A 13,533-nucleotide genomic window follows, 5' to 3' on the forward strand; every position below is an offset into this window, starting at 1 on the left:
CTGAAAACAACTGCATTTTACCGTCATACCATAAACTAATTTGTGCATTTCAAAATGTATTCAATTATAAAAACAAATGCAGTAAACTTGGTGGAAAAATTATTTACCACCTATATATATATATGGCACGGTAGATGACTGGTTAGCACATCTGCCTCAAAGTTCTGAGGACCGGGGTTCAAATTTGTGTGGAGTTTGCATGTTCTCCCCATGCCTGCGTGGGTTTTCTCCAGGTACTCCACATCCCAAAAACATGTGTGGGAGGTTGATTGCAGACTCTAAATTGCCCATAGGTGTGAATGTGAGTGCGAATGATTGTTTGTTTCTATATGCCCAGCGATTGGCTGGCGACCGGTTCAGGGTGTACCCCGCCTCCCGCCCGAAGATAGCTGGGATAGGCTCCAGCAGCCTGCGACCCTAGTGAGGATAAGCGGTAAAAGAAAATGGATGGATAGATAGATAGATGGAGGTATATATATATATCATCATCACCATCATCAGTCATTTTCTATCCACAGGATGAAGGCCTCTTCTTCATGTTTCCAACTACTACAGCAGTTTGCAATTTGTTGCCAGTGTATTCCGGTGTGTTTAATAATTTCATCCACCTATCTACTTTTATGTCTTCGGCGTGGCCGCTTTGTGCCCAGTGGTATCCAGTTGATAGTTTCTGTGGTCCACCTTTTGTCAGCTCTTCAGGCAACGTGTGCAGCCCATTTCCATTTAAGGCTTTTTATTTTTTGAATGACATCAGTAACTCTTGTCTGCTGCCTTATCCAACTGCAAATTTTCTTGTATTTTTAACATTTGGCGTTCCATGTTCCTTTGGGTTACACAGACCCTTTGTATAACCTTACCATTTGTCATCCAAGTATCAATACCGCAAGTGAGGACTGGTAAAATACATTGATCGAAAACTTTTCTTTTCAAGGAAATGGGAAGATTGTTCTGGAATATAACACTAAGCCTTCCATAAGCCTGCCAGGCAAGCTTTATGCGGCGTTGAACTTCAATTCTTGTATTTCCATCCATTGTTACAAGTTGGCCTAAATAGGTGTAGTTTTCGGCAGCGTCTAGGACATAGTCGCCCATTTTGACATCCTTTTGTGGAGAGTAACGATTGAACATGACCTTTGTTTTTGTTCATTTTGAGACCTGAGCGATGGCGTTCTACGTCTAATTCCTGAATATGACACTGTAGTTGTTCGGCATCGTAGGAGAATAAAATGATGTTGTCAGCGAAACGAACTTGGCTCAAATAAGCGCTGTTAATTTTTAGTCCTTTTTCCAAATTGAGCTTTCTCAAAATTTCTTCAAGGCAAGCTGTAAATACCTTCGGAGACTGTGTGTCACCTTGCCTGACGCCTTTTCCTAGACTGATTTTAACTCTTTCATTATCCATTCGTATTGAACTAGAAGAATCGTTGTATATTGATTGTAGAATGTTAAAATAGGTCGGCTCTATCCCTTGATTTACAAGCACCTACAGTATCGAAGTGGTGGTGACTGAGGCAAACGCTTTTTCATAGTCGATGAAGGCTACACACAGAGGCATTTCGTACTCGTCTCGTTCGATTATTTGTTGAACTGTATGAGGTCCATAGTATTAAAACCGCTACGAAAACCCGCTTGTTCTATCGGAGTTTGATTCCAATTCGTTTGTCCAATATCTTTGCAAAGACTTTATAAATCGTTGAGAGGAGGCTTATTGGGCGATAATTTCTTCGGTCCATTTTATCGCGTGATTTATATAGCAAAATTATTTCTGCGTCTTTCCATGTCGCCGTTACTTCTTTCAACTCCAGGCAGCTTTGAAATAGTTTTACAAGGATCTTATTAAGTTCGTTGCCTCCTGTTTTAAGTTTTTCAACAGAAATTTTATCCACAAGCTTTTCCGGCCTTAAGTTAACTAATAGCTTTTTCAAGCTAACTGCTGGAGGACTCTGCATCGTTTTGCACAAAAGTAAAAAAAAAATACAAATAAATAAAATAAAAAAATGTGTCCCGGCATTACCAGATAACTAGCAACCCTTTATTGCTCAGTGACTGTTTTTGTGAATGTCTTTATGTCTCAAAAGTGTTCTCTGTCAATTGTCGTACTAGAGCGGCTCCAACTACCGGAGACAAATTCATTGTGTGTTTTGGACATACTTGGTAAATAAAGATGATTCTGATTCATTCAGGATACATGGAACTGGGTCTGCTTCTATCCATCCATCCATCCATCCATTTTCTGAGCCGCTTATCCTCACAAGGGTCGCGGGAGTGCTGGAGCCTATCCCAGCTATCATCGGGCAGGAGGTGGGGTACAACCCTGAACTGGTTGCCAGCCAATCGCAGGCCACATATAAACAAACAACCATTCACACTCACATTCACACCTGCGGGCAATTTAGAGTCGTCAATTAAACTACCACGCATGTCTTTGGGATGTGGGAGGAAACCGGAGTGCCCGGAGAAAACCCACGCAGGTACGGGGAGAACATGCAAACTCCACACAAGCGGCGCCGGGGATTGAACCCCAGACCTCAGAACTGTGAGGCAGACACTCTAACCAGTGGGCAACCGTGCCGCCTCAGTCTGCTTCTAGCTTTCCAGTAATCATTCGTTGAGCGTCACTGTATAGGTTTGTATAAAATTCTTTAACTCGTTGTATGATTTCTTGTCTTCTGTATCATATCGTTCCATCTGCTATGTTCAAACCAAAAATAATTTTCTTGTGGCAAATTAATGCGCATTTAACGTTTTTTATTTCATGTCCAGCTTCAAGCGTTGTCTGAACAAGCCGAACGTTGCAAGTTCTCAAATCTTCTATCTTTTTCCAAATCGTCTTGCACAATTCATCATATTCAATTTTGTTGATAATGCCGGCCCTTTTTTTTTCCATTTCTCCAAGTCGAACGTAGCTTTCGATATTCTGGATGTTGTCGTCTTTCTTATGGATGGCACTACTTTGTGTCCAGTTTGAACAATGCCATTTATAATTTTGTTATTGTGTGTTGACAAATCTGTGTCTTCCAGCATTAGAAGAGCTTTAAAGCGATTAGCCAAATATATTTGAAAGTTGTCGCTTCTTTCTTTAATGCGTTAAACACACATTAATTCGCCACAAGAAAATATTTTTGGGTTTGAAAATGGCAGATGGAACGATATGTCACAGAAGCCAAGAAATTGTACAACGAGTTATCATCAACACATTCTTTGGTAAAGTTCTCAACTTGTAAAGTGATTAAATGTTTCATATTTTATGGAGAGTCATTAAACGCTGACATGCGTCGCTCAGACACAAGGATGGAAACCTTTTTTTTTTTTTTTAAATCCAATTTAGTCACCCATCATTCTAGTGTACAGTATGTGGTTCAGATTTGGTAGAAATTGTCCAACAGCTCAGGTAAATTTTTCATAAAAGGATCCCTGGAAATTAACAAAAGACTCAGGATGAAAAGCAAATTTTCATAAAGTCTAACAGGCCAAAATCTCATTTAATCCAATATGGTCCCAAATATCCAATATAGTTCGGATGCATCTTTAGTGCCAACACTCTGGTCCCTAAAATCTGATGTCATAGTGGGGTTTGCATCACTTGCATTGCACACAAAGTGTATTCCAACTGTAATTCTTTCATTTTTGCTGCAGACTAAAACTAAAGAAAGCACAAAAGTGAGGGGTAATTCTAATTAATTTCATATAGTGGAGGAAATAATTATTTGATCCTTCACTGACTTTGTAAGTTTACCCACTGACAAAGACATGAACGGTCTATCATTTTAATGGTATGTGTATTTTAAAAGGGAGAAACAGAATCTCAAAAAGAAAATCTAGAAAATCACAAAAAACAAAAGATTCAACTTATTTTGCAATTCATTGATGGAAGTAAGTATTTAACCCCCTATCAAAACATGACTTAGTACTTGGTGGAGAACTCCTTGTTGGCCAGTACAGAGGTCAGACGTTTTCTTGTAGTTGAACACCAGGTTTGCACACATCTCGGGAGGAATTTTGGACTACTCGTCTTTGTAGATCCTCTTCAAATCCTTCAGGTTTTGAGACTGTGCCTTGGCAACTTGAAGCTTCAGTTCCCTCCACAGTTTCTATGGGATTTAGGTCTGACTGGCTAGGCCACCCCATGACCTTAATGTGCTGCTCCTTAAGACAGTCTTTCATTTCCTTGACTGTGTGCTTTGCGTCAGCGTAGTGCTGGATGCCCCATCCACGACCCATTTGAAGTTTTCTAGCTGAGAAAAGGAGATCGTCACCCAGGATTTCAAGGTACAAGGCTCAATCTATATTTCCCTTGTTGCGGTGAAGTTGACCTGTCCCCTTTGCAGCGAAACACCTACAAACCATAATGCTTCCAACTCCGGGTGTTCTTGAGGTCGTAGTGTGAATTCCTCTTCCTCCAAACATGGTGAGTCAAATTGATTCCAAACAGCTCGATGTTTGTCTCATCTGACCACATCACCTTCTCCCAATCATTGTCTGAATCATTCAGGTGTTCTTTGCGGACTTGGGACCGACCTGTACATTTGCCTTCTTGAGCAGGGAGACCTTAAAGGCGCTGCAGGATTTTAATCCAATACGGCGTAGTGGGTTACTAATGTTTTTCGGGATGGCAGTGGTCCCAGCTGCCTTGAGATCATTAACAAGCTCCTCGCATGTAGTTCTGGGCTGATGCCTCACCTTTCTCATGATCACGGATTCCCCAGAAGGTGAAATCTTGCGAGGAGCCACAGACTGAGGGAGATTGACAGTCATTTTATGTTCATTCCATTTTCAAATATTTGCCCCAACAGTTGCCTCCTCCCCCAGCCTTTTGCCAATGGTCTTGTAGCCCATTCCAGCCTTGTGCATGTCTACAAGCTTGTCCCTGATGTCCTTAGAAACTTATTTGGTCTTGCCCATGATGGAGAGGTTTGTGTCTGATTTATTGATGTGGACATTTGTCTTTATACTGGTAACAAGTTGAGATAGGTGTCTTTCACACAGCTAACGAGTTTAGATTAGGAGTACTTTTTTAAAGTTAGAGGACTAAGTCAGTGGGAGCCGGAATTCTTTATTGTTGGTAGGGCATCATATACTTATTTCACTCAATGAAATGAAAAAACAGTTTTCTTATTTTAAATGTGATTTTTTGGATTTTCTTTGAGATATGGTGTCTCTCAGTGTTAATATATACCTACCATTAAAATTGTATACCGCTCATGTCTTTGTCAGTGGGTAGATTTACAAAACCAGTGAGAGATCAAATATTTCCTCAACTGCAGGTAGATTATTTCTTTGTTGTAAGAATGCTACTTGGCAACACATCTTACCGTTCGAAAGCCTGTTTGTTAGACTTTTTAAATCAGCTGTCTCCAACCTTTTTTGCACCACAGACTGATTTCACATTGGCATAGGCATATTTTGAGGGACCGGCATTTGAAACAAATGAAAACAAATGATTACAGTATACAGAGTTGCCCTTGAGGTACGAGTGACCCGACTTTTTCAAGAGCCGATTGGCCGAGTTGTTCTCCCAAACTTGAGAAACGAGTGCTGCATGGCGGTAAGAGGCTCCACTCACTTGACAACAAGCAGCACTTTGGCTGACATAATTAGTAAATATTCAGCCAAAAAGAACCATCAAGCTGTACATTGCCACAACCAGTACGAGTTTACTTAAAAACAAAACTATAAAACAAAGAGAATGATACATTGTCTATTTGAAACAACCACAGCGTCCTAAAAGCATTCAATGGAAAATACTACAGCCACATGGGCTAACAGTTAATGTAACAAAAAAATATAAAATACAAAAAAGCCAGCCAGGTGTTTATAACAATTTGAAGCTGTGGACAAGAGATTGTCAGAGAAGTCACAGAGATACTGTACATCTACAGAAGACAGCATTCAATGTGGAGGAATCACTCAGAGCAGATCAACCGGCACGCAAAACATTATTAAAGAAGTGAATGTCGTGGGGTGCAAATGTCGCTACTGTATGTATAGAATGCCATACTATTGATTTATTTTAATTTTTTTAATAAAAAGAGCCGTCACCTTATCGTGGTGGAGGGGTTTGTGTGTCCCAATGATCCTAGGAGCTAAGTTGTCTGGGGCTTTATGCCCCTGGCAGGGTCACCCATGACAAACAGGTCCGAGGTGAGGGACCAGACAAAGAATGGCTCAAAGACCCCTTATGACGACAAAAAAAAACTAAAAAGTGGACTCATGGACTTCCCTTGCATGGACGCGGGTCACCGGGCCCACCCTCTGGAGCCAGGCCTGGAGGTGGGGCTCGAAGGCGAGCGCCTGGTGGCCGGTCCTGCAACCATGGGCGTGGCTGGGCACAGCCCGAAAAGGTAACGTGAGTCCCTCTTCCCATGGGCTCACCACCTGTAGGAGGGGCCCTAGTATCTTGTGGCCCATTGTGAGCTGGGCGGTGACCGAAGGCAGGGACCTTGGCGGTCCGATCCCCGGCTACAGAAGATGGCTCTAGTGACGTGGAACGTTACCTCTCTGGCAGAGAAGGAGCCCGAGCTGGTGTGCGAGGTCGAGAAGTTCTGACTAGATATAGTCGGGCTCGACTCCACATACAGCTTACGCTCTGGTACCAGTCCTCTTGAGAGAGGTTGGACTTTCTTCGACTCTGGAGTTGCCCACGGTGAGAGGCGCCGAGCAGGTCTGGGTATACTTATTGCCCCCCGGCTTGGCACCTGTACATTTGGGTTCACCCTGGTGGACGAGAGGGTAGCCTCCCTCCGCCTTTGGGTGGGGGCACGGATCCTGACTGTCGTTTGTACGCACCAAAGAGCAGTTCAGAGTACCCACCCTTTTTGGAGTCCTTAGAGAGGGTGCTGGAGAGCGCTCCCGCTGGGGACTCCATCGTTCTGCTGGGGGACTTCAATGCTCATGTGGGCAATGACAGTGAGACCTGGAAGGGCGTGATTGGGAGGAACGAGCCCCACCCCCCTCCGATCAGAAACCGAGCGGTGTTCTCTTATTGGACTTTTGTGCTCATCACGGACTGTCCATAATGAACACCATGTTCAGGCATAAGGGTGTCCACACGTGCACTTGGCACTAGGAGACCCTCGGCCGCAGTTCGATGATCGATTTTGTGGTGGTGTCATCGGACTTGCGGCCACGTCTTGGACACTCAGGTGAAGAGAGGGGCGGCACTGTCAACTGATCACCACCTGGTGGTGAGTTGGCTCCAATGGAGGGGGAAAATGCCGGTCCAACCTGGCAGGCTCAAACGTATTGTGAGGGTCTGCTGGGAACGTCTGGCGGAATCCCCTGTCAGAAAGAGTTTCAACTCTCACCTCCGGCAGAATTTCACCCACGTTCCGGGAGAGACGGGGGACATTGAGTCCGAGTGGACCATGTTCCGTGCCTCCATTGCTGAGGCAGCCGACCGGAGCTGTGGCCGTAAGGTGGTTGGTGGACACCAGCGGTGAGGAATGCCGTCAAGCTATCAAGTTCTATCGGGCTTTTTTGGCCAGTGGGACTTCTGAGGCAATTGATGGGTACCGACTGGCCAACTGGAATGCAGCTTTGGTGGTCGCTGAGGCAAAAACTCAAGCGTGGGAGGAGTTCGGTGAGGCCATGGTGTAAGACTTCCTGACGGCTTCGAGGAAATTGTAGTCCACCATCCAGCGTCTCAGGAGGGGGAAGCAGTGCACCATCAACACTGTGTATACTGGGGATGGGACGCTGCAGACCTTGACTCGAGACGTTGTGAGTAGGTGGGGAGAATACTACGAAGCAGATGATGAAGCAGAGTCTGGGTTTCTCTGGGTTTCTCTGGGTTTGAGGTCACCGAGATGGTTAAAAAGCTCCTCGGTGGCAAGGCCCCGGAGGTGGGGATGAGATCCGCCCGGAGTTCCTAAAGGCTCTGGATGTTGTGTGGCTGTCCTGGTTGACACGCCTCTGCAACATCGCGTGGACATCGGGGACAGTGCCTCTGGATTGGCAGACTGGGGTGGTGGTCCCCCGTTTTCAGAAGAGGGACCAGAAGGTGTGTTCCAACTACAGGGGGATCACACTCCTCACGATATGCATTATTAGTATAGCTGTGGTCAAAAATTTTATTTTCCCTGATAGGACAGTCGATGTGCTGCTTTTATTTAGGGAGTTCGTGGTTGAGTTTAGCTTTGTTAAAGCCCCTGAGAATAATGAGGGCTGAGTCCGGGTGTGTTTTTTGCCTCCTGGACTCCTCCCTGGTGAGGTGTTCCGGGCATGTCCCAATGGGAGGAGACCCCAGGGACGACCCAGGACATACTGGAGAGACTATGTCTCCCTGCTGGCCTTGGAACGCCTCGGGATCCCCCCAAAAGAGCTACATAAAGTGGAGGAGGCGAGGGAAGTCTGGGCTTCCATGCTAAAGCTACTACCCCCACGAGCCGACCTCGGATAAGCGCAAGAAAATGGTTGGATGGATAAAAGACGTAAAACTAAAGTTTTTGGACCGCTAACGAAAGACAGACATTTCCTGCCCAAAAGGAGCAGAAGGGGGGGGGGGGGGGGGGGGGGGGGTCAGGGGTTGAGCGAGTGTAGTGAGAGGATAGGGGACAGAGAGTAAGAGTGCGAGAGAGAGAAGCTAGCCAACCACAGCCAACGAACTGTTCAGGTGACCGTCAGACAGGCTTGAAGTTAGTTTAATTTTATGGAGTTAAATGCAATGTTTTCATCAGCAAACATTATGCTGATTGGTTGGTAGAGGCCAAATTTTCAGCCAATCACTTGTCGCGCCACTGAGACGGCAAGCGCGTGATAGCCCCTTGCTTGCGACGGTAACTGGCAAATTTAAAGTACTTATACAAGCGGACATTACGTCTTGTCCTCTCCCGACTGCGGACTATGTTTTACTTCATCAGCGCGTCGTAATACATGGCAACCCGGAACAAAATATGGCCAAATCGTAACACTTGGCATCTCCGATAAAGGGGCAGGAATTGATTCCACACTGGGTAGGTGAAAGTCAGCTGTGTAAAATACTAGACTATTGTTTTATTATTTGTTCCCTGAGTACACAACTGGTATTTCAGTCATTTATTTTCAATGATGAGAATACAAATTTAATAACATTTAAACTCACTGTTTCAGTTTTACCTAACACTATAAAACCTGTCTGAGATTTGCAATTATTCCACAATTAAAACAACTGGCACACAATCAGACACACACACACAGTTTTCAGACAGATTACCGAGCAGTGAGGATAGTTTGGCAATTAGTCCAGCCTCGACCATTTGGTTGCGCAGAGCATTGTCAAATGAAAGGTTGAGTAGGAGGCGTAATGTAGTGCTCAGTAGGTCTTCATGCTCACATGGAACCAGCAGGGCCAGCTTCTCGACTGCGAATACTTGAACCTATGAACAATGGACAAATACCTTTGTGTATTTTTTACAGAAATATGAATGGACGCATGTACACAACATAGAACCTGAGATAAAACATAACTTGCATTAATAAATACATAAAGTTGTATCAAGATTCATCATCCATCTATTCTTTGAACCACATATCCTCACTAGGGTTGTGGGGGTGCTTGCGCCTATCCCAGCTGACTTTGGACAAGAGGCGGAGTACACCCTGAACTGGTCGTCAATCAATCAATCGCAAGGCACATACTGTATAAACAAACAACCATTTGCACTCGCATTTTCAATTTAAAGTCCTCAACATGCATGTTTTTGGAATTTGAGAGGAAACCGGAGTACATGGAGAAAACCTACTCAGAGAACATGCAAACGCCACACAAGGCCGGATTTGAATCTGGAACCTCAGAACTGTGAGGCAGATGTGCTAACCAGTCAGGCACCATGCCCCACAACTAATCATGTACAACCCCAATTCCAATGAAGTTGGGACGTTGTGTTAAACATAAATAAAAACAGAATACAATGATTTGCAAATAATGTTCGACCTATATTTAATTTAATACACTACAAAGACATGATATTCAAACTGATAAACTTGTTATTGTTTTTAGCAAATAATCATTAACTTAAAATTTTATGGCTGCAACACGTTCCAAAAAAGCTGGGACGGTCATGTTTACCACTTTCAATGGGAGACAGGTCTGGACTGCAGGCAGGCCAGTCTAGTACCCGCACTCTTTTACGACAAAGCCACGCTGTTGTAACACGTGCAGAATGTGGTTTGGCATTGTTTTGCTGAAATAAGCAGTGGCGTCCATGAAAAAGACGTTGCTTGGATGGCGGCATATGTTTCTCCGAAACCTGTCTGTACCTTTCAGCATTAATGGTGCCTTCACAGATATGTAAGTTACCCATGCCATTGGCACTAACACAGCCCCCATACCATCTCAGATGCTGTGCTTTTGAACTTTGCGTCCATAATAGAACCGGTTCTTTTCCTCTTTGGCCTGGAGGACACGACGTCCACAATTTCCAAAAACAATTTGAAATGTGGACTCGTCGGACTTTTCCACTTCGCATCAGTCCATCTTAGATGAGCTCGGGCCCAGAGAAGTCGGTGGCATTTCTGGGTGTTGCTGATAAATGGCTTTTGCTTTGCATAGTAGAGTTTCGAGTTGCACTTACGGATGTAGCGGCGAACTGTATTTATTGACATTGGTTTTCTGAAGTGTTCCTGAGCCCATGTGGTGATATCCTTTCCACATTGATGTCGGTTTTTGATGCAGTGCCGCCTGAGGGATCGAAGGTCACGGGCATTCAATGTTGGTTTTTGGCCTTGCCGCTTACATGCAGTGATTTCTCCAGATTCTCTGAACCTTTTGATGATATTATAGACCGTAGATGATGAAATCTCTAAATTCCTTGCAATTGTACGTTGAGGGACATTGTCCTTAAACTGTTGGACTGTTTCTCACGCACTTGTTCACAAAGAGGTGAACCTCGCCCCATCTTTGCTTGTGAATGACTGAGCAATTCAGGGAAGCTCCTTTTATACCTAATCATGGCACCCACCTGTTCCCAATTAGCCTGTTCACCTGTGGGATGTTTCAAACAGATGTTTGATGAGCATTCCTCAACTTACTCAGTATTTTTTGCCACCGTTCCCAGCTTTTTTTTTGGAATGTGTTGCAGCCATAAAATTCTAAGTTCATGATGATTTGCTCAAAACAATAAAGTTTATCAGTTTGAACATTAAATATCTTTTCTTTGTAGTGTATTCAATGAAATATAAGTTGAACATGATTTGCAAATCCTTATATCCTTTTTTTATTTACGTTTAACTTCATTGGAATTGGGGTTGTACACTATATATATTTACTATCATTTCAGTCTCTCTCACCATGTCATTCTTGTTCTCCATGAAGATGGAAAGTTTCTTGAGGAAGGAGACAACTACTAAAAGAAGCTCTTCATCCTTTCTGTCCAGAATCTTTACAAGGATGTTAACTATGTTTTTGTTCCGCATCTTTAGTTCTGTGTGAGTGTCTTCAGCAAGGTTCAACAACAGACACAGAGAAACTGCAGACAAAGAGAAACATTTTTAAAATTCATGCAATTTCCATTGAAATTAACTAGGGTAAACAGGAATAAAATAAAACAGACTTGAGCAGGCAGGCTAAAAAAAAAAAAGAACAATCGGCTGGTTACATAAAGTGGGAGGAAAAAGTATGTGAACCCTTTGGAGTTTCTTCAATTTCAGCATAAATTGGTCATAGAATGTTGTGTGATCATCTAACTCACAAGAATAGGGTCCTTCCCATTGCAGGAACCTTTGCAGGAACCTACCTAGCTAACATGGTAGCTTGAGTTCCCCTTGTGTCCTCACTGAAAAACACTACCAGGGTACAGCAGATTCATCCTGGATTATTTTGTTCCTTTTGGCGGGTAGAGTCTTCCTAGAGCTACCAGGAACACTGGTTGACAGATCTCTGGAGGCATCCATTTATTCATTCACAGAGCTGTCATTATGCGGCATTAAGCAAGGCTTGAAATAAGAGGATTAAAATACATTGAAAAGCTAAACTTACAAACACCAAACTTTACGTTTTCCCGCTGAGCATCACTTGACAACTGGACAAGGAGCAGAATGGACAAAGTCTGTGGTTGCCAACCTTATGTCGCCGGGCCGAAGCCGGGCTCGGCGGCACGATCCATTGCCGTCCCAGCGGCAAAGTGCACCCTCTGGCCAACTTGATTTGGTATATACATATATACATATATATACACATACATATATATATATATATATACATATATACATATATACACATATATACACATATACACATATATACACATATATACATATATACACATATATACATATATACACATATATACATATATATATATATATACATATATACACATATACATATATACACACATATATATATATACACACATATATATATATATATACACATATATATATATATATATACACACATATATATATACATATATATACACATATATATATATATATATACACACATATATATATACATATATATACATATACATACATATACATATATACACATATATATATATATATATACATATACACATACACATATATACATACATATATATATATATATATACACATATATACACATATATGTATATATATATATATATATATATACATATATACACATATATACATATATATATATATATACACATATATACATATATATATACATATATACACATATATACGTATATCTTCTTCTTTTCCTTTCGGCTTGTCCCGTTAGGGGTCGCCACAGCGCGTCATCCTTTTCCATGAGAGCCTATCTCCTGCATCCTCCTCTCGAACACCAACTGCCATCATGTCTTCCCTCACGACATCCATCAACCTTCTCTTTGGTCTTCCTCTAGCTCTCTTGCCTGGCAGCTCCATCGTCATCATCCTTCTACCAATATACTCACTCTCTCTCCTCTGGACGTGTCCAAACCATTGAAGTCTGCTCTCTCTAACTTTGTCTCCAAAACATCGAACCTTGGCTGTCCCTCTGATGAGCTCATTTCTAATTTTATCCAACCTGGTCACTCCGAGAGCGAACCTCAACATCTTCATTTCCGCCACCTCCAGCTCTGCTTCCTGTTTTCTCTTCAGTGCCACTGTCTCTAATCCATACATCATGGCTGGCCTCACCACTGTTTTATAAACTTTGCCCTTCATCCTAGCAGAGACTCTTCTGTCACATAACACACCTGACACCTTCCTCCACCCGTTCCAACCTGCTTGGACCCGTTTCTTCACTTCCTGACCACACTCGCCATTGCTCTGGACGGTTGACCCCAAGTATTTAAAGTCCTCTACCTTTGCCATCTCTTCTCCCTGTAGCCTCATTCTTCCCCCACCACCCCTCTCATTCATGCACATATATTCTGTTTTACTTCGGCTAATCTTCATTCCTCTTCTTTCCAGTGCATGCCTCCATCTTTCTAACTGTTCCTCCAGCTGCTCCCTGCTTTCACTGCAGATCACAATGTCATCTGCAAACATCATGGTCCACGGGGATTCCAGTCTAACCTCATCTGTCAGCCTATCCATCACCACTGCAAAAAGGAAGGGGCTCAGGGCTGATCC

The 13,533-nt window shown here is 43.1% G+C and overlaps 1 protein-coding gene across 2 annotated transcripts in view; it reads right to left on the bottom strand.

Moving 5' to 3' along the window:
• Nucleotides 1-13,533, bottom strand: part of kifap3a (kinesin-associated protein 3a) — a 98,638-nt gene that overhangs the window by 50,894 nt on the left and 34,211 nt on the right. For both annotated transcript variants that reach the window (XM_061779134.1, XM_061779135.1), the window contains 2 exons: nt 11,266-11,444; nt 9,191-9,353 (listed from right to left, as the gene is read on the bottom strand). In XM_061779134.1, coding sequence (XP_061635118.1) covers nt 9,191-9,353; nt 11,266-11,444 — 342 coding nt within the window. The remainder of the gene's footprint in view (nt 1-9,190; nt 9,354-11,265; nt 11,445-13,533) is intronic.

The sequence above is a fragment of the Phyllopteryx taeniolatus genome, chromosome 7 (genome assembly GCF_024500385.1).
Source record: "Phyllopteryx taeniolatus isolate TA_2022b chromosome 7, UOR_Ptae_1.2, whole genome shotgun sequence".
Taxonomy (NCBI): Eukaryota; Metazoa; Chordata; class Actinopteri; order Syngnathiformes; family Syngnathidae; genus Phyllopteryx; species Phyllopteryx taeniolatus.